Here is a 20,406-nt window from a genome sequence, read left to right as displayed (position 1 = left end):
GGGATCGGGTCGAAACCAGCAGTCCAACACCACCTCCCACTCCTGCCTGCTGCTCCTGCTCATCCTGGCCCTGCGGCGCCTGCTGCCACCACTCAGTAGGCTCACTGCCATTCCGCTGCAGTCTCCAGGCTGCGATGGCCAGCCATGAGGCCTGCATCTGGTGCTCATCAGTCAGCTAAACAGTGCTCATACTGTGGGAGCACACTGACCACCAGGGGGCAGCTCCTGCATTGAGCATCTGCCCCCTGGTGGTCAGTGCATGTCATAGCAACTGGTCATTCAGTCGTTCGGTCACTTAGGCTTTTATATAGATAGATAGATAATTTAGCACCTTATTCTAATTAAAAAATTATCTATTAAATGAATTCAAAATAAATATTTTCAACAACTGACTTGTAATCTACTATAATTTCTTAGCTACCACCACATAGTTAATCTAAAGTATAAAAATAGCAAATTTTGATATACTGTTTACAGCCATTTATTCCCTTGTCACAATTATATTAAGCTTTTAGATATTGCTTCACAGGTTATGGAATCTATAATAATAAAAGGGTAATATGCTAATTAGACAGAATGTCTTCCGCACATCATTCCAGATGTCCTTCCTGACCAAGCTGGGGCTGGAGGGAAGCCAGCCCGGGTCCTGGGTGATTGCTGGTGGCTGGAGGAGGGAAGCCCGGGTCCCGGGTGCCGGAGGGAAGCCAGTGCCAGCAGCCAGGGGAAGGAAGGTCTACTCTTGCACAAAATTTCATGCATCAGACCTCTAGTATTTTATAAATGCTCAATGCCCTCAAAAAAATTCTTAAAATATGCCAGCACATTATTCTCAATTTATTTTACAAAATGAGAAAACACAGACTAGCATCTATACTAATAAAAGGGTAATATGCTAATTAGACCAGACGTCTTCCAGACATCCTTCCGGACAAAGCCACAGTGGTAGGGGCCGAGGCAGAGGCAGTTAGGGGTGATCAGGCTGGCAGGCAGATGAACGGTTAGGAGCCAGCGGTCCCAGACTGTGAGAGGGATGTCTGACTGCCGGTTTAGGCCCAATCCTGAGGGCAACTCCCCCTACATGCCCGGATTGGAGAGGGTGCAGGCAGCCTCTAATCTATATCTATCTACCTATCTATCTATCTATCTATCTATCTATCTATCTATATGCATAATATGCAAACCAACTGGATGGCAGATCGACCGGTCACTATGATGCGCACTGACCACCAGGGGGCAGACTCTCAATGCAGGAGCTGTTCCCTCCCCACAACTGGCAGGCCCGATGGGGAACCGGGAACCAGGGGTTGGTGGCAGCAGACACGGGCAGTGTCAGGCCAAGGCGGGTGCAAACAAGTGGGTCCCTGATCGCCCTGCCAGTCGTCCCACACACAGAGGGCAACCGGCAGCGGGAGGTGGGGCCAGCGAGTGGGCGGAAACAGCCAACCTCTCAGTCTCTCCCCCTGGCCAGCAGGTTCTAATCGCCTGATGGGGAATGGGGAACCGGGGGTGGGTGGCGCGGGCAGCGGGGGCAGGCTGGCTGCTGGCAGCCAGGGAAGATCGGCCCTGATCGCAGGCCAGGCCTAGGGACCCTACCCATGCACAAATTTCATGCACCAGACCTCTGGTATACTATAATTGTCTTCATTTGTTCATTTATTCAGTAAGGATAGATCAGTGACCTATGTATTATAGTGCTATGCTAAGGGAAGTGAGATCGATATATAAACAATTCATTTTATCAATGTAGCAAGTGCAGAATGACATGTAAGATGTGGGTATTTCACTTTTAACAGTAGATTCAGTTTCAGGTTATCTATCATATTTTCTAACACTTACGTCAGTTAGTACAGACATGAAGTTAGGAGATTCATCTTCTCAGAGCACCTGTTGGTCATGATAGATTCTTGGCCCAAACTTCACCTACACATTTTTGAGATAAGAACTGAGTGCATATTACTTCTTTAACCATATTTTATAGTTATAGGAAGTAGATAGAAATATAAAGTATAATAAAGAATTCAAAAAATTTATGCTTTTTTAGGTTCTTTTCTTGACAACATATGCTATTTTCTGGCTGTTCCGCTGAAATTTTATGTGAGTACAAGTGATGTAAGAATCTAAGCTTGGAATTTAAATAATAAGATTATTTTTGTCTTAGCTTGAGGTCTTTTTTTTCAAAAGCAAAGCCTAAGACCTTGGTAGAGTTCTTTTATTCAGGAAATGGACCCAGGAAGCAAGACTGAGGTAGCAAGGAGACTGAAACAGAGAAGGAACAAAAGCCAACACAAGTGTGTGTTACTGGGTATTGCTATGAGCAACTGCTAACTGCTATTGGCTCAGGTTCATCCAAACCTCCTGAGCAGCCTACAGAACACCAGTCAACTATTCAGGTCTCAGTGGAGAGAAGGCTGGAACAGTCATCTTTCTGTTCCCTGACCCATTGCGTGGCTCGAAGGCAATGACCTGTCAGGCTCTGTGGCATCTCAGTGCCCTGGGTAGAAAGCAGAAGAATATCCAAGTGTGCCCTTCAAGCTGGACTTTGTCAGAACAAGGTGAGTTACACAAACCCATCCCCTGCCATTGCAACTACAATCAGAGGAGTGCCTCGGGGACGTGACACAGGGCACCAGAGGCATCTCCTTCATCTTTGCTGTTGGGAGATTAAAATGATGGGCAATTGGAGGAGTCTTCTCTGGTGAAACTTACTAGCCCAAGAAATAAAGACTTACAGATACACTAGAAAAATAGGGCAGAGGCTGCCAGTTGCCTACATTAACATGATTCTCCCCTCTCTTTGCTGCTATAAAACCCCAATTTTGTTTAAAGTAGTAATGCATCCAGCTAAAAGACTACAGTCTGTATCCTTGCTTTCAGCTAGATGTGGCCACGTGTTAATTTCTTGCCAAAATGTGAAAGCAGGGTATTGTATGGGCTTCTGGAAAGAGACTGGGACTTTACTTTTCCTGCCTTCCCCTTCCTGCTGCCTATGAGGAAGACACATTCACTAAAGCTTGAGAAGCCATCTGGCCCACGATGAGGTGTTACGCTAAGAGTGTGGTGGGTGCAGCAAGATGTTGACTACTTCCCTGATGATGTGGAGTTCTCATACACACCCTGGACCACCAAATCTGAACGCCTTCTATGGGAGAGAAAAATAATTTTTTTAAGTCACCTGCCATTTTGTTTTTCTATTATATTCAACCAAAACTCATTCTAACTAATGTGTCAAGTCTAGAACCCACCTACTTCCAGGCAGTGAAGGTCATTGATTGACAATCCCTGCCCATGCACACAGAGCTTGCAGTCAGCTTTCTTGTTTCTCATTTTTTTTTAATTTTTATTTATTAATTTTAGAGAAAGAGAGGAAGGGAAGGGTAAAGAAAGTGAGAGGGAAAGAGAGAGAAACATCAATTTGTTGTTCCACTTATTTATGCATTCATTAATTGCTTCTTGTATGTGCCCTGACCGGGAATAGATGCCAAAACCTTGGCCTATCAGGATACAGTCTAACCAAATGAGCTACCTGGCCAGGATTTGCCTCCTATTCTTAAACAGATTGCACAACACAAGGTCTCCAAACTTTAGGAGGGGAAAAAAAGAGCTTCTAATGTGAAAAGCAGACACCAAAAATTTTTTTGGAATACAGATAATCCTGGGAGCAAAATAAAATGTCAAAATAAACTAAAAATATGCTTAATATTCCCTTAAAATATGGCCTATTTTACATCCAAATAGACTAACAAAATGCAAAAAAAAAAAAGTAAAAAAATGATACTCAGAGAACTAGAAAGAGCTCTTGGAGACTAACGATATAGCTGAAGTGAGAAACTCAGTAAGTGAACTGGAAAATAAAGTTAATGGAAAATAGTAAAGGATATATTAGAAACACAGAGACTCAATCCAGAGGTCAAACAAATATATATATTCCTGAAAAAAAAAGATGAAAATGAATGGGAAGAAATTATCAAAGAAATAACAGGAAAGTTCCCTCCAATTGAAGTTTTCATAATGAAAGGACCCACTAACTCCCCAGCAATGTTAATGCAAAAAGACCCACATTAGGACACATCATCATGAAATTTCAGAATATCTAGGTAAAGAGATTTCTAAAAGTTTTCAGAAGAAAAAATATATATCAAGAATCAGAATAAAAAGACTACTCAGCCGCAACATTGGATTCTAGTAAACAATTGAACAGTACATTCAAAGTTCAAAGGGAAATTTATTTCAGCCTGAAATTCTCTATCCAGACACACTCTCAATCAAATGCAATTATGAAATAATAAAGATTCTAAACATTCATTTTCTCTATACCTTTCTTAGACCCTCCATCCCATCTACTATGGCTGTCAACACATGTATTTGCTCCAATAGGGCCATATTTCCCTCAGCTCATTGTCACTGCAGTACCTGCTTCCTATGGCTTCCCTCCACTCATACACCTTGTCCCTTCCTCTGTGAAATCTAAATCCTATGCATTTTTCAAGACCAACTGCAAGCCCCATCAGCTTAAATACTCAGTCCCTTCTCAAAGTTTCAGGAATCTTCACTGCACATTTGCTACTTGCCTCCATTTTGTCTGGCCTTGGTCTCTGTATTGGTCTGAATTCTCCACCAAGATTGTGACTTAACCTGACAGGCAAATAGTAGGTGCTCAATAAACATTTGATGTTTTCCCTAGTTAATTTTATCGATTTATTCCTAATTCAACTGTCTTTTATGATATCATGTTACCCAAGATATTTTAGAGTTTCAGTCAAAATAATCCTATATAATCTATACTAATAAAAGCCTAGGTGGCCCTTGCGCCCTCACAACCTCGCATGACACCCTCACATCATAACAAGATGGCCACCTCCATGTCGCCTCAAGATGGTCGGTATAGGAAGGCAGTTGTGGGTGATCAGGCCCGCAGGGGAGGGGAGTTGGGGGCAATCGGGCCTGCAGGGGAGGGCAGTTAGGGGCAATCAGGCTGGCAGGGGAGCAGTTAGGCATCAATTAGGCCAGCAGGGGAGTGGTTAGGAGGCGATCAGGCTGGCAGGCAGGCAAGTGGTTAGGACCCAGCAGTCCCGGATTGTGAGTTGGACATCCCCCAAGGGGTCCCAGATTGGAGAGGGTGCAGGCTGGGCTGAGGGACACCCCTCTCCAGTGCACTCATTTCGTGCACCGGGCCTCTAGTAAAGAGCTAATATGCAAATGGTTGTCACATCTTTGTGCCCTCGCACCCTCGCGCCCTCACGCTGGGACTGGAGAACCTGAGGCCAAGCTGGGGGACCTGAGGCTGCACCCCCTGCCCAGGCACCAGGGCCGGGGGACCTGAGGCTGCACCCCACACCCTGCAGGGCTTGACGGGGGTGGGGCCGGCTGGGTATGGGTCTGGCGCAATTTCAAGGCATGCGTGGGTGGGCGGGGACTTGACTCTGGGTCATGCGGTGCGCCCCAGACTCTGACAGGAGGGAGATTTTCATATACATTTTACTAATTTTCTTTCATCTCTGACACTTCTTTTATAAAGAAAGGGCAAATAGCAATATTAAAATATTTCCTCTAATTAATTCCCTTTTAATGTGCATGAATTTCATGCACCAGGCCACTAGTTATTTTATAAACTCTCAAGAATTTATGAACAGGAAAACCTCCAAGTTGGCAAGGACAAAAGTAACTTGGAGCTGACTTCATATTATATTTAATTCAGTAATGAACAATGGCTTTGTTTACTAAACAATTGCAGATCTTGATTGCAAAATCAATTCAACTGAAGGAAAAAAAAAGCCTATCATGACACACTTCATGGCAAATGTCCTTTTTCTGTTATTAATTAAACGATGATACAAGCCAATCCATGCCACGTCTCACTATTATTTTCTAAATTCTGTGCAAACAGAACCAGGCTTCAACTGAAGAGACAGAGGAATGAAGAGCCTTCTGCTTCTATTTGTGCTCTTTACAGCGTTTTCTTCTGCATTTTCTACAGAACAAAAGATGAAAGATGAAGAAAACATGCAACTGGCTCAGGTACTGGCTCAATAAATGTTATTAATGACTATCAATAAAAAATTCATTTTATTGATTATCCTGGGACTTAAAAAGACAGGAAATACCTACAAAAGAATCCTGAACTCTTGTGAGAAGGAGCTGCTTTTTATTTCCCTAGTTCCACGGACATCAAGGCTCTATGTGTGGGGGTGGAGAGTGAGGGTGTGGGGTTGGGGAGACACAGGATTGCTACACCTTTGAGCAATGATAACAAGTGAAGAGCTGGTGAGCAGAGAAAGGGGACAGCCCTGCAGAAAATGGAGCTCCATATAAAAGTATTTTAAGACCAGCTAGGAGGTCTTATCCTTCTATGTATGAAAAATACACTGCTTTGGAGATTCCTTCTAAAAATCAGTCCAGCTGGTTTGCCATACTTGATTAAATCAATTAAATTTGCAAGATGAATAATCATCTATCTAGAATTTGTTTCAAGGAAACACTAAAATGAATGTCATAGTAAAAATGTGTAAGATATGTAATCATGTAACACATAGAAGAAGCTTGATTCTCTTCTGTGGAGGTTTGGAGTTTTATGGGTTGAGTGGTTTGGCCAATTCTGATGACACATGGCTCTACAGTTCTTGGAAATTGGAAAACAGGGTGACTATTTTCTTTCCTCCTTGTTTCCTTCTTGTTTCCCTTGCTCCTTCCTTGTCCTCGTTGCTTATTTTCCTCCTTTTTCCCCACTGCCCAAAAGGATTTCAGACAATTTTGTTTTATCCCGAGATGGAAATTTGCTTTCCTGTAGTTTGTGCCTTTTTTTGTCTTTTTGGTCAGGCATATCTCAACCAGTTCTACTCTCTTGAAATAGAAGGGAGCCATCTTGTTCAAAGCATGAACAGGAGTCTCATGGATGGCAAACTTCGGGAAATGCAAGCATTTTTTGGGCTGACAGTGACTGGAAAGCTGGACTCAAACACACTGGAGATCATGAAGACACCCAGGTGTGGGGTTCCTGATGTGGGTCAGTATGGCTTCACTCTCCCTGGGTGGACGAAATACAACCTCACATACAGGTAATGCTTCTGTCAACTTATTTCCCTCCAGTCCCAAGGAACAGGAATATCATCTCCAAAGAACAAAAATAATAATAGTTTATTTTACCGCACACTTCCTATGTGCATGGCGCGTCCTAGATTTCATTGATTTACCCTCCCAACAAACTGTGATGTAAGCACCACTGTTTTTACCGCCTTAAGTACAGGGAACATGAGACCAAAGGTTATTTCCCATAGTCAGGGTCACCTAGCTCTTACCAGCACACTGGCTCTGGCAGGTGTGCCCTAAAATTCTCTAGCCTCTGCCACCTCCATATAAGTTCAGGATCAGATGCACTGCCATTTGATTTAGATGTTTGGAGGTACGGATGACGTGTGCTCAGGAGAAAATGGGGAGACCTTAGAGATGAGTGTGAGGCTGTCAAATCTCAGCTGGACCGCAGAGTGAAGTATGGAGTTTGCCTCCATGGACCTTAAAGACAGGGGCTGGCTTACTGGCAGGAAGAGGATGAAGTGCTCCTATGAGCTGAGATATAGTCAGTGGCCTTGACCATCGCTCTAGACCCCTCCTGGCTGGCCCTAAAGAGTCTTTCTGATAGTTCTTCCTTCATCTTCTTGAGTCTTAGGGATTGAGTTAAAAATAGGGTTCGCAAAATAGGTAATATAAACAAAAGGAAAATCTTTTGCTGAGTAACTAAGTATTCATGACTCTCAACTGACACTCTTAACGTACAACACATGCATGAGACTGATTTCCACAAGCCAATTGGGAACATCTCAATGCTTTTTAGAACATTTATAATACAGTCATACACACAGCAAACGCGTCCATGGGACGAATGCTTTCCCATTTAGAGTGTGATCTTAGGAAAGTCATTTAACCTCTTTGAACCTTATATGTTAAAGTGTTATAATACTACCTGATTAATAAGGCAGATGAGAGAGAATTGAAAAAGTACTTTATTTAAATAGTAAAGTATAATACACGTGTAAGTAGAGCAGCATACCCAAAGTCACTGCAGCATCTGATTCATAAGATAGAAATTATTTTCTTTTGTAGTAGGCATGCATACATGCATGTATAACCACCAACTGACATATTTATGTTAATTTTTAAGAATCGTGAACTACACGCCAGATATGGCACGAGCTGACATGGATGAGGCTATCCAAAAAGCTTTAGAGGTGTGGAGCAAAGTCACTCCACTCACCTTCACCAAGATTTCCAAGGGGGTTGCGGATATAATGATTGCCTTTCGGAACCGAGGTAAGCTTTAATATCGTGAGGAAAACATGGCTATTTCATCTCAAGGCTTTGAAGAAACTGACCTTTCTCCCCTTTGAATTTTGTCTCAGTCCATGGTCAGTGTCCTCGTTCTTTTGATGGCCCCTTGGGACTCCTCGCCCATGCCTTTCCTCCTGGTCTAGGTCTGGGTGGAGACACTCACTTTGATGAGGCTGAAAATTGGACCAAGGATGGAGAAGGTAAGCCTAATTTTATTTATGAACAAAATTTTATTATTCTAGAGAATTCCTGAAAATAGTTTTGCAAGTAGTAGCTTTTTAATGGTCCGATTTTCTCACAAGTTTCCATATTTTCAGATGACTGATGAAAGCATTCAATATCTATTCAGACAATTGTGCTTGTATAATCAGAGCCTCAGCCACACAACACCTCATAAAGTTGCTAATCTTATTATAATCATAACATTCTCCACTTACTCACATTCATTTATACACCCACAATGCCTGAGGGTTCGTTCTGTGCCTGGAATTATGCAAGGTGTTGTGGGAACCACAGGATTGTACTAGAAAAATTCCAGGCCTTCGGTGGTTCATGATCTGGCCGTATATAAGTTCTAGGCATATATACCAGTATACAGGCAGAACATGCTGTAGAAGTCATCTGTGGGTGAGGATTTTAAAAAGCCTCTACAGACGTGGTAATTTTTAGTTAGTGATTGAAGGATGGTGTGTGTGAACTCATGGCTCATAGAAGGTCTGTTTACAAGCATGAACTTCCTCTTCAAACTCTCACCCATCTGCTAACGAATTAGACCCTAATCTTTACATTTGATCCATTCCTTCAGAACAAGCGTTTGATTTTATTTCTCTTAAAGGGCCTCCCTGGCACTAAAATAAGGGATATTTTATTACTTTTTTTAAAAAATATGTTTTATTGATTTTTTACAGAGAGGAAGGGAGAGAGATAGAGAGTTAGAAACATCGATGAGAGAGAAACATTGATCAGCTGCCTCCTGCACATCTCCTACTGGGGATGTGCCCCCAACCCAGGTACATGCCCTTGACCAGAATCGAACCCGGGACCTTTCAGTCTGCAGGCCGACGCTCTATCCACTGAACCAAACCGGTTTCGGCTATTACTTTTTAAATAAAAAAAACAAAACTTTACTACACAAAAAGCATGTACATCAAACAAAGGAGCTCAGGAGACTCTCCCCACTCCTTTTTTTTTTTTTTTTTTTTTTTTTTTTTTTTTTTTTTTTTTTTTTGGCACTGACAGCAGTTACCTTGGATCTGGTATCTGGTGTCTAGGGTCCCAGGAAAGCAGAGGCTGTGGCTCTGCTGATGGGTGGTATACATGCCACAGTTCAGTTCTGACCAAGTAACTCCAGATAGTTTGTATGTCAGTTTTATACTTTCTGCAAAACTGAAAGCCAGTGACTCAGTATGGTTTATGGCCACTCACTGAAATGTAGTTATTCTTCCAAGTGCTAGTGAACAAGCGGGGTAAAAAAGTCAGTGCATGGCTGGACTTCAGGCACCGGGGCAAGTCTAGAGTCGGTTGCTTCCCTTGCCACAAAGGTTAGCATCACAGACAAGTGGGTGAAGGAAGTAGGGTTGAATGGGTCATGTTGGTTATGTATCTTCTGCTGAGACATTGTCCCAATATTTCTTTAGATTTGCCCTAAAGGCAGTGTGAATGTTCAATAGGTAATATCCTAGTATTTGCCAAAATCAGCATGACTCCCAGGATTTACTTTCATATCTAGAGGCAGAGATTAGTCAAAGATTTCACCATCCTTTCATCCCTATTAAGTCCAATATTTAGTATGACCCACACTGCTATAAACCTTCTGCCAAGAGGGGTGGAAGGGGTGGATTTTTAAAACATCCAAAGAGTTCTGGGCCCCACGTTGGCAAAACTTGCTTGAGCAAGTCAGGGAATAAATAGAGCCCTCCACCAAGTTCTGGGTGCAGAATCAAGCAACAGTACCCAAATAAATGGGTTGCTTCTTAACTACTTTATTATATTCTTCAAGGTATAAATTGTAAGCCCCAAGGAATCCAATTGTATGTCTTGTAGCTCACTGACATAAAAGGGAAAATATCTTCCCATTCTCTAATAAAAACAACAACAAAACCCTCATGCAAATGTAATCTCCAATCACATTGTGATTTTTTAAATAAAGAATTTGGCAATAATATATGCTATATGATTACCTGCTTGATTGAAACATGTAGGGTCTGTCAGAGGGAAAGTGCTAAAGTCTTAGTATAACTTGCATAAGAGCAATAGACAATAGTCATCTGCTAATCCCACTGCTTCTTGTAGGAAGAACAACTCATTACATGGTAATAGCAGAGGGGCAAACCTATAGCTCATAGAGAGATTTTCCCAAGAATCTCCTAAAGCCAGGCCTGATGTGAATGTGTATGTGCTACACAGAGACGTGCACTGAACACCTGAACAGGCTCTTTAGATGCTACTGGTGCACAGTGTTGTGATGTGGAAAGAGCGATGGTCTGTGGTTTGGCAGCCCTTGGTCTCTTTTAGGGCTTCCCATTTACTCACTACCAGAGGGACCCTGGGCATCTTGGTTAATTTTCTTGTGCTGTGTTTATTTATCTGTAAAATAAGGCTGATAATGCCATTCTTGCAGGAAGATGACACAAGAACCTGCAATCCAACACCCTGCAAAGCACTTGCCCATTGTGAACATTCAAAAGGTGTTTGACATTGATGATTATTAGTATTGATGGTAATGATGATTTATTTCCAGGCACAAGGAAAAAATATTCACAAAGGTACCAATGTATAATGCAAATTTTATCTAGTCACATCTCCAAGAAGATTGAGATGTTATCCTTTTTCTACCGTATCATACGTCCTGTAACATTTTCAGCACATGATAGATGCTCTACAAATATTTGATAAAGGAAGTCATTCAACATCCTCTCTGGCCCATGCTCTGTGATAGAAATGGAGTATGCAATAGTGGATAAGACACAGACCCTGACCTCCAGGGTTTACAATCTAGGGAGCACACACTATCAAATGGCAACTCAAATCAGTATGATTAACATTCGGATAAAGGAAACTATGGGAATGTAATAGAAGCACATCAAAGAAATTCACCCAAATGCAGATAAAGAAGTCAGGGGAGGAAGTGATGTCCAGTCAGAGACCTGAAGGCCAAGCAGGAACTCTGAAGGCAAAGTGTAGTAAAGAGTGATCTGGACAGAGTAATCCAACCAACTGAAGTGTTAGAATTGCAGTGGAAGAGAAGGCTAAAATGGTGAATAAGATTCAGATTATAGAGGGTCATGAAAGCCAGGATAAAGGTTTGGACCTCATTTAGATGACCTGTGTTTTAATTATTTTTTCAGTTGTTTGTCCCATCCCTTGTCCAGAAGCAAACCCTGTGATATCACCAGCCAGACAAGGGGCAGCAACAACATCAAGAGCAGAAAAGCATGAAATACCATGTAATAATCCTTTTGCCATTTCATGTTCATTTTGTGCAAATATCATGGGACAAGGCTCCATCATGAAAGGCTCAGCCTTTTCCTTAGGATCCATAGGCTTAGTTCTAAGTCCAGGGGCAGACTCTAATATTTATAACCCTAAGGACTAGTGACAGAGAAGTAAAAAGGCAATTCCACCATGCATAGTAAGATTTCTGGTATGGAGAAGTACAGAGTAATATGGTCTTATATAAGAGGTGTAGGTAACGATTCTATAAATACCTGCATAGCCAGCAACCATTGTTAAGCATTCACTATTGATAAGTTTTGCAGTCACCAGGAATAAAAGATGGTTAAGACATAGTCACTTGCCTGAAAGATTCACAGCTTGGTGAAAGAAATAGACAATTGCTGCCCCTTAATGCACTCTGCCAGAATTAGGCACTGAGTCTATGGAAGCTCAGAGAGGTACATTTAACTCAACCTGGGTAGGAGCTGAGGGGATAAGGGAAGTCTCATGAAGGAGATAGTTCTAGAGAAATAAGTAGGATAGCTAGGTAACAAGGGGGTAGGTGAGGTAATATTCTGGGCAGAAGAAATGAGATATTAAGACATTGAGATTAGAAAGAAAGTAGCATAGATGAGAACTGCAAATGATTGAACATGGCTAGCTCATGGAATATGAAAATAAAATATGAGCCTGGAGAAAATGCAGGGACTAGACCTTACTAGTGAAAGGCTATATGTGCAGGTATTTGGACTTCACCCTACAGCCAATGGAGAACCTCTGAATTGAGTAGAAGAAACAGCACATATAGCATAGCCTAGCAACAACCAAAGCTGGCAACTTCAATCTTTTTTAATACTATCCATTCCTGAGACACTTGATTTCTGCCATTTGCTTACTTTGGGTTACATTTCTCCATGATATGACTAATACCACTGATTAATATTGAAATATTTCCCATATAAATGATGATGCATATGTTACAAGAATTAACTGCTGTAGGGCAAACCTTTAGTTACTTCCTAGTCTCAGGTGTAACCATTCTCCTGTTGAGTGACTCATGTACTCCTGTTTTCCCTGTTTTTGTTAAGGATTCAACTTATTTCTTGTGGCTGCTCGTGAATTTGGCCACTCACTGGGGCTCTCTCATTCCAACGATCAAACAGCTTTGATGTTCCCAAATTATGTCTCCCTGGATCCTAGCAAATACCCACTTTCTCAGGACGATATCAACGGAATCCAATCCATCTATGGTGAGCAACACCATAAATCTGAGTATAATGTGAACTAAATAGGAAGGTTTCTAGAAGGAAGTTGAGAAAATCACTTCTTGAAATACTATCATGAAGAAAATATTCAGTTGGGTAAGATCCTCCTGTAAGTATTTCCACATGCCCTCTTAATTCTGGTATTTCTTTTCTCATCAAAGGGGGACTACCTACGGCACCTGCTAAGCCAAAGAGACCCACTATACCCCATGCCTGCGACCCTGATTTGACTTTTGATGCTATCACCACTTTCCGCAGAGAAGTAATGTTCTTTAAAGGCAGGTAAACCCATTCCCTTAAATACCTTAACTTTCTACGAAGATTTTTCTATTCAAGAGATTTGGGGATAAAGAGGGAGTCATGAGCATAGCAAGAATGTGTGACTTTTACTTTTCATTTTATAATTGCCCACGCGGTTTGAATGTTTTTTGTGTGCATATATCTCTTACTTGTTTGATAAATTGATTTTTAAGGTCTTTAAGCAAATTTTTAAATTTCCACTGAAAGTCAGCTTTCAAAGATTGTTTAGCCAAAATAACACACCAATCCCATGGCGTGTTGGAGATCACTTATAGCATTTCAGGATCCAATTGTTAAATTTTCAGAAATTTTGTAAATCAGTTCACATCACTTTGATAGCTTGATACTGGCCATGGTTAGAGTATTTACACCCTGCAATTCAGAAAGTGATAAAAATTAGATCTTTTTCCTACCTGTAGATCCCAATGTTATACTCATATCAGCAGGCCATTCCTTAATGTTACAACAACAAAGTGTTAACTGTAGTAGGAAATCTCTGTGTATAATTTATTGGGCATAAATTGCAGCATGATGTGCCAGTTATGTACACCAGGCCTATTTTTAGAACAAAGTATAAGGATATACACCGTCTAACAAGATATGGGACAAAAGAAAGAATATTTGAAGTCAGACTCTTTCCACCCATGACTATACAGCGCTGTAACGACATGCTCCTAAAGCAGAGGCGAGAGACCACTTGGCAGGGGAGGGTTGCCAGCATGGGAAGGGGAATAGAATATAAGGACTTTTCAAGTCTTATTCAGAGAATCAGAACTTTCCAGAAAGGAAAATCTGTGGAAATACTTTGCAATGCCCACAATAATGTTCCTTCGTTCTAGCAAACATTGGCACCAAAAAGTTTTCAGAGTGCTTGGTGTTGGCTTAGAATGTTGAGTATTTCAGTTTTGGCAAAAATGAGGCCAGTGAGCACTCCAATTTGGGTAGTAGATGAATTAAACTCCCCAAAACACTGAGTACTATTTATGAGGATTCCATGGATAGTTTGCTACTCTACGTACCCAAGAGAATGAGCACAAAGGCATGTCCTGACCTTGGTAGTCCAAAGGGTAGAACTGAACTCACAGCCACCTAACTTCACTTAGGGAAATTGTATTGAAGCTCTAAATTATTTGAGGAAAATACCAACCAATTAGATAAAAGCCAAGCCTCAGTTTAAAATATTCTCATGGACCCAGACATACATAGGCTGTATGTAGAAAGTGTTTTTTGTTTAACACAGGTACCTATGGAGGATCTATTGTGATATCACCGATGTTGAATTTGAATTAATCTCATCACTTTGGCCATCTCTGCCAGCTGATATTCAAGCTGCATATGAGAACCCTAAAGATAAGATTCTGGTTTTTAAAGGTAACTTTTCCCATCATCATTCCCTTCCCCCCATGAATGCCTGTACTTAGGTTTCTGTCATAAAGAATCCAGGGATTCTCCATGGCTGGGAAGATAAACACTACCCAGTTGCACAGGAGATTAAAAAAATGGTATCAACAGTCTTTTTTTCTGCCAAATAAAAGTAATCCATGTCTTTTCTATATTCCCTTTTTACTAAGATTGCCAAATTTGGCAAATAAATCAGAGGATGCTTTAAATTTCAGATAAAAACAAATAATTTTAGTATAAGTATGTATTGCAATATTTTGGATATATTATACCAAAAAAATAGTCATTGTTTGTTTGATATATTTAGCTGGTATTTTATATTTAATCAACAACCTTACTTTTTCTAAGAACTTGTTCAAATTACTTGCCAATGAGAACCCTTGAGTGCTGAAATTTAGGAGAATGTGTCCAAACACACTTGATTGTTTTGTCAGAGTTAGAAAAGCAACCAATACGGTGAAACCAATTGACATGGGTAGGCACACTCTTAACTATAGGTATATGTTATTTGTGTAATATTAATGATACAAGTAGCTAAAGAAAGTGGTAAGAATAAATGGAGACATAAGATTACTAAATCTCTAAGCATTAAAACTTAATTTTTTTCAAACATCTTAAGACATCTATTTCTCATTCTAGAAAATAGATCATAAGAGAATCACTTTCTCTCTTTCTAGATGACAGTTTCTGGATGATCAGAGGATATGCTGTTTTACCAGATTATCCCAAATCCATCTATACACTTGGCTTTCCAAGATATGTAAAGAAAATTGATGCAGCTTTCTGTGACCACAGCACAAGAAAAACCTACTTCTTTGTGGGCATTTGGTGCTGGAGGTAAGTTTATTCTGGAGAAAAAAATTCACATAGCATCACTTTAGCACAGGCAAAAATAAAACTAACCTAGAGTCTTCTTAAAGTGAATTATGTTGAAGGCAATTTCAGGTGGATAATATTTATCAAAAAAATGTGTTAGTGAGTCTAAAGATCTTTCTCCCACTTAAAAAAAATAAAGATAATATAAAATAATAAAGCTGGTGATGTCAACCAACTTGCTGGTGACACAAAAATATTTAATCAGCCCTGACCAGTTTGACTCAGTGGATAGAGCGTCGGCCTGTGGACAGAAGGGTCCCAGGTTCGATTCTGGTCAAGGGCATGTACCATGATTGCGGGCACATACCCAGTGGGGAGTGTGCAGGAGGCAGCTGATCAATGTTTCTAACTCTCTATCCCTCTCCCTTCTCTCTGTAAAAAAATCGATAAAAATGTATTTTAAAAAAATATATATTTAATCAAATCTATGAGAGCCCCAAGCTGAACCCTTAACTTTAACATTTCCTGGGAATAGCATCAGTCTGACAAATGATGTGGCTTTCTCCCCCTCATCAATTTTTGTTTTCAAGACACTGTAAACCAGGGGTCCTCAAACTACGGCCCGCGGGCCACATGCAAATACAAATATTGTATTTGTTCCCGTTTTGTTTTTTTACTTCAAAATAAGATATGTGCAGTGTGCATAGGAATTTGTTCATAGTTTTTTTTTTAAACTATAGTCCGGCCCTCCAACGGTCTGAGGGACAGTGAACTGGCCCCCTGTTTAAAAAGTTTGAGGACCCCTGCTGTAAACAATTCAACCAAACATATTATTTGCCTTATTTTGTTGTTGTTAGTCCTCACCCGAGGATATTTTTTTCTTTTTTCTTTTTTTTAATATATTTTATTGAATTTTTACAAAGAGGAAGGGAGAGGGGGAGAGAGTTAGAAACATCGATGAGAGAGAAACATCGATCAGCTGCCTCCTGCACACTCCCTACTGGGGATGTGCCTGCAACCAAGGTACATGCCCTTGACCAGAATTGAACCTGGGACCCTTCAGTCCACAGGCCGACGCTCTATCCACTGAGCCAAACCGGTCAGGGCGAGGATATTTTTTTTCCATTGAGTTTTAGAGACAGTGGAAGGGAGAGAGGGAGGGAGGGAGAGAGAGAGAGAAACATCAATGTGAGAGAGACACATCAATTGGTTGCCACCCACACATGCCCCAACTGGGGCCAGGGATCAAACCTGCAGCCCAGGTACATGCACTTGACCAGGAATCAAACCCTCGACTGACGCTGTAACCACTTAGCAACCACAGCCAGGGCCTTTGCCATATTTTTAATATTGATCCAATTAGTTTTCCTCTACTAGGCTTCTTTTTCTCCACATCCCTGCTTGACTTCAAGTTGGGCAGTAGATGAATTAAGCTCCCCAAAACTAAGAATCCAAAAAATCTTTTCATATCCATGTATCCAGGTATGATGAAGTGACCCAAACCATGGACCGAGGGTACCCACGGAGGGTGGTAAAATCCTTCCCAGGAATTGGTCTCCGGGTGGATGCTGCTTTCCAGCATAAAGGTAAGCATCAAGGCCTAATGTCTTAGGACAATTGGAAGGCTTTATTGACTGTAAAAGAAGACAGAAAAGACTTCAAGGTTTCAATTATAACATAATTTTACTACTCTCGAGCACATGTGGTAATAAACTTTCACCCTGTGGGCAACATCACAAACTGAATCAGTAAATCCTGAATTATATTCTCTGCTGTACCATTTCGAATCAATGTGAATAGTACCAAAATTAGTTTTATTTATCGTTGGTCCAAGATACCCCTTAGCAGACACTCCCTGAAGAGTTTTAAGCATAAAAAATAACTAAGCACATAAACTGAAGAGTGATTCTCGAACTATAATGTACATAGTTTTTTTTAAAATATATTTTATTGATTTTTCATAGAGAGGAAGGGAGAGAGATAGAGAGTTAGAAACATCGATGAGAGAGAAACATCGATCAGCTGCCTCCTGCACATCTCCTACTGGGGATATGCCCGCAACCAAGGTACATGCCCTTGACCGGAAACGAACCTGGGACCTTTCAGTCCGCAGGCCGACGCTCTATCCACTGAGCCAAACCGGTTTCGGCATAATGTACATAGTTTAATGTGCACAGCTCAGGTGTGTGAAACTACAAATTCTCCAGAGTTTTGAGGCTGTGGTCTTGTGGCAGATATCCAGGAATTTACAGTCTTCAAAGAACCTCGGGGAATTTAATGTACCAGTCCAGCTACTAGTGTTTCAAAGACAATGACCCAGACCATGGAGTAAACAGGAGTCCAAAAATGTTTTTGAGTGACACAATCTTTATTCCAGCGACATCCAACACAGAATCACAACACTAAAATAGATAAAGTAAAACAACTCTACGAAAATGAGGAAATGGGACCAAAGTCCATACCCACGGGGGCCTTCTTCTCCCCCTCACACTCTTTAGACACATACTTTGCAAACCTCGGCATAAACCAAAAGTCTGGCTAGAAAGGTAGTAACTCCCTTGATATTCATGTTTCACACCTTAACTTCTTCCTCAGGGAAATAAAAATAATAATATTTGATACTAAGAAAGTAAAATGTATCTATATAATTACACGAGTTTGTTTTCTCTGCATGATGTTCAATTATTTTATTCTGCATTCATAAAATTAAGAAGTATGGAACCATTGTCTAGTTTTGCAATATAACTAATCATGATTCTCTCTCTCTAGGATTCTTCTATTTCTTCCGTAGATCAAAGCAATTTGAATATGATCCTAAGGCAAAGAACATTACCCGAGTGCTGAAACCCAATACTTGGTTTCGATGTAAAGAACCACTAAACTCATCATCTAATTTTAATACCAGCGAGGAAAAAGTACATTCAGGAGGAGTGGAGATATTTTATCAGAAGAATTTAAACTTGCTTATTTTCAGTATTGCTCATGTGCTGAGAGAAATCTACAGTTATTAAAAAAATTCATAGACCTAAAATAAATCTCAAGAGGTCTTTTCATCTGAATTCTGCTTCAAAGTAAAATAAAACTATTCTTTAACATCAAGTTGCCAGTCCTAGTTCTAAATATCTATTGGGTAAAGATGCAACAGCCATTTTGTGATTCCTTTTACAGAAAGTTATTATGTCTAAACAAAATTTTCTCTGTGCTTTAAGCCCATTTTATATTTTGTGGACTTGGAGAAATAAACCATGTGTCTTACAATAACTAAATACTGGAGACATTTATTAAACAAATCTTTAGTATTCTGTTTTGTCTGGACCTTTGGAGCTGAAGAGGCGTACTAAACTTCATCCCTTGTCCCTATCCACATTCTGAACCCACTGAGAAATACCGTACATTTGGGAGAGCAAAATACCACCTTTATTAGTTATGAAGCTTATATTGGAGAATGGGTCTGTGGTCAAATTCTTAACATCTAATTCTAGAATGAGGCATACTTACTCACAAGTCATAGGAAGAACTGGGAAGCACTAGGCCTCCCTTAGAATGTGAGGTCCCTATAGGCTGTGTGGAGCCCAAAGAGAAAGAAACAAAGATGGAGCTCATGGGCCCAGTTTCTACTCCAAAATTCGCCAAATAAACTATTCCACCTCTCAAAGCAAGGAGAGCCTAGAGAGATGCAGAATCATTACACTAGAGGAGAGCCCCCAGCAATTAAGAAACTAACTAAGGAGTAGGAAAGTAGTGTCCCCTCCAACCCCTGAAGCATAGACCAATGCATTGAACCATTCCTTCGAGAATTTGAATTCAAGATTTTTGCACACTTTTTTAATATAAAAAAATGTAGAGCATTTCTCCCTGTGTTTGAGGTATACTAGTATGGGTCACCTAAACCTAAACCTATATGTGGGAAGTTCCTGCCCTCTTTGTTACACCAGCTATTTGTTGAGTTTCTAAATTCTTATGGTTAGATTTTACCTTTAAACTCTTAAAGCTAAATGCTTAGCAAAGCTCTTCGTACATTTTCTGACCCAGAAGATGGGAGGTTGTCAGTTGAACCTGATTCTGATAAGGTAATAGACTAAGCAGGTGTCAATGGATAAAAAAAATCTCAGAATTCCTACAGCCTTTTCCCCAACTCACAAATTTTCCCTTGAGTTCAGTGTTCCTAAATCCCTAAAAGAAAAGGGCAAAGAAAAGAGTTACTGCATGTTTGAAACAAAAAGTAAATGTTAGGAACTACAGCTTAAAGCCTAGCAGGCAGTAAATAGTAGGTTAGTCTTTGGAAAAAAAATAGTGCTAGAATAATCAAATATTCATACACATAAAAAGAACCTCAACCTTCCTTTATACTGTTCACAAAAAATTAACTAAAAATGGGCCACATACCTCTAAATAGAAAAATAAAAAATATAAAACTTCTAGAAAAAAATATTTTTTTTAAAGAATTTGTGACCCTTGGATTAAGCAAAGATTTTTAGATACAACAAACAAAGCCGTGAGCCATAAAAGAAAATATGACAAATTAAACTTCATCAACACTTAAAACACTTGCTCTTAAGAAATATGTTAAAAGAATAAAACAAGCCACACACTTAATGAAAATATTGTAGATACATATGCACTTATAATACAAAAATAAGAAAAACAGCTCAACTTTTATTTTTTAAATATGTTTTATTGATTTTTAGATAGAGAGGAAGAGAAATGAAGAGAGAAATAGAAACATCGATGAGAGAGAAACATCAATCAGCTGCCTCCTGCACATCCCCTACTAGGGATTGAGCCTGCAACCTGGGCATGTGCCCTGCCTGAGAATAGAACAGTGACCTCTTGGTACATAGGACGACACTCAATCCAGTGAGCCACACCG

General features: G+C 40.3%; 1 protein-coding gene across 1 annotated transcript; it reads left to right on the top strand.

Annotated features, from left to right (window-relative positions):
- Nucleotides 1-5,890: 5,890 nt before the first annotated feature.
- Nucleotides 5,891-18,631, top strand: MMP27 (matrix metallopeptidase 27). Its single transcript, XM_006094668.1, has 10 exons — nucleotides 5,891-6,015; nucleotides 6,814-7,052; nucleotides 8,153-8,301; nucleotides 8,391-8,519; nucleotides 12,843-13,004; nucleotides 13,181-13,301; nucleotides 14,560-14,690; nucleotides 15,398-15,557; nucleotides 17,019-17,122; nucleotides 18,306-18,631. The coding sequence occupies exons 1-10, from the start codon at nucleotides 5,914-5,916 to the stop codon at nucleotides 18,545-18,547; spliced, it is 1,539 nt and encodes a 512-aa protein (XP_006094730.1). The 5' UTR covers nucleotides 5,891-5,913; the 3' UTR covers nucleotides 18,548-18,631.
- Nucleotides 18,632-20,406: the final 1,775 nt, after the last annotated feature.

The sequence above is a fragment of the Myotis lucifugus genome, unplaced genomic scaffold, assembly GCF_000147115.1.
Source record: "Myotis lucifugus unplaced genomic scaffold, Myoluc2.0 scaffold_139, whole genome shotgun sequence".
NCBI lineage: Eukaryota > Metazoa > Chordata > Mammalia > Chiroptera > Vespertilionidae > Myotis > Myotis lucifugus.
Note: the sequence above shows the minus strand (reverse complement) of the source record. Positions and strands in the feature narration are given on the sequence as shown.

Bases quoted from the DNA above. Each gene is read 5' to 3' on its own strand.
- MMP27 (XM_006094668.1), top strand. From the start codon at position 5,914: ATGAAGAGCCTTCTGCTTCTATTTGTGCTCTTTACAGCGTTTTCTTCT. The intron at 8,520-12,842 runs GTAAGCCTAATT...GTTTTTGTTAAG, and splicing joins TTGGACCAAGGATGGAGAAG to GATTCAACTTATTTCTTGTG. The intron at 15,558-17,018 runs GTAAGTTTATTC...CCATGTATCCAG, and splicing joins GTGGGCATTTGGTGCTGGAG to GTATGATGAAGTGACCCAAA.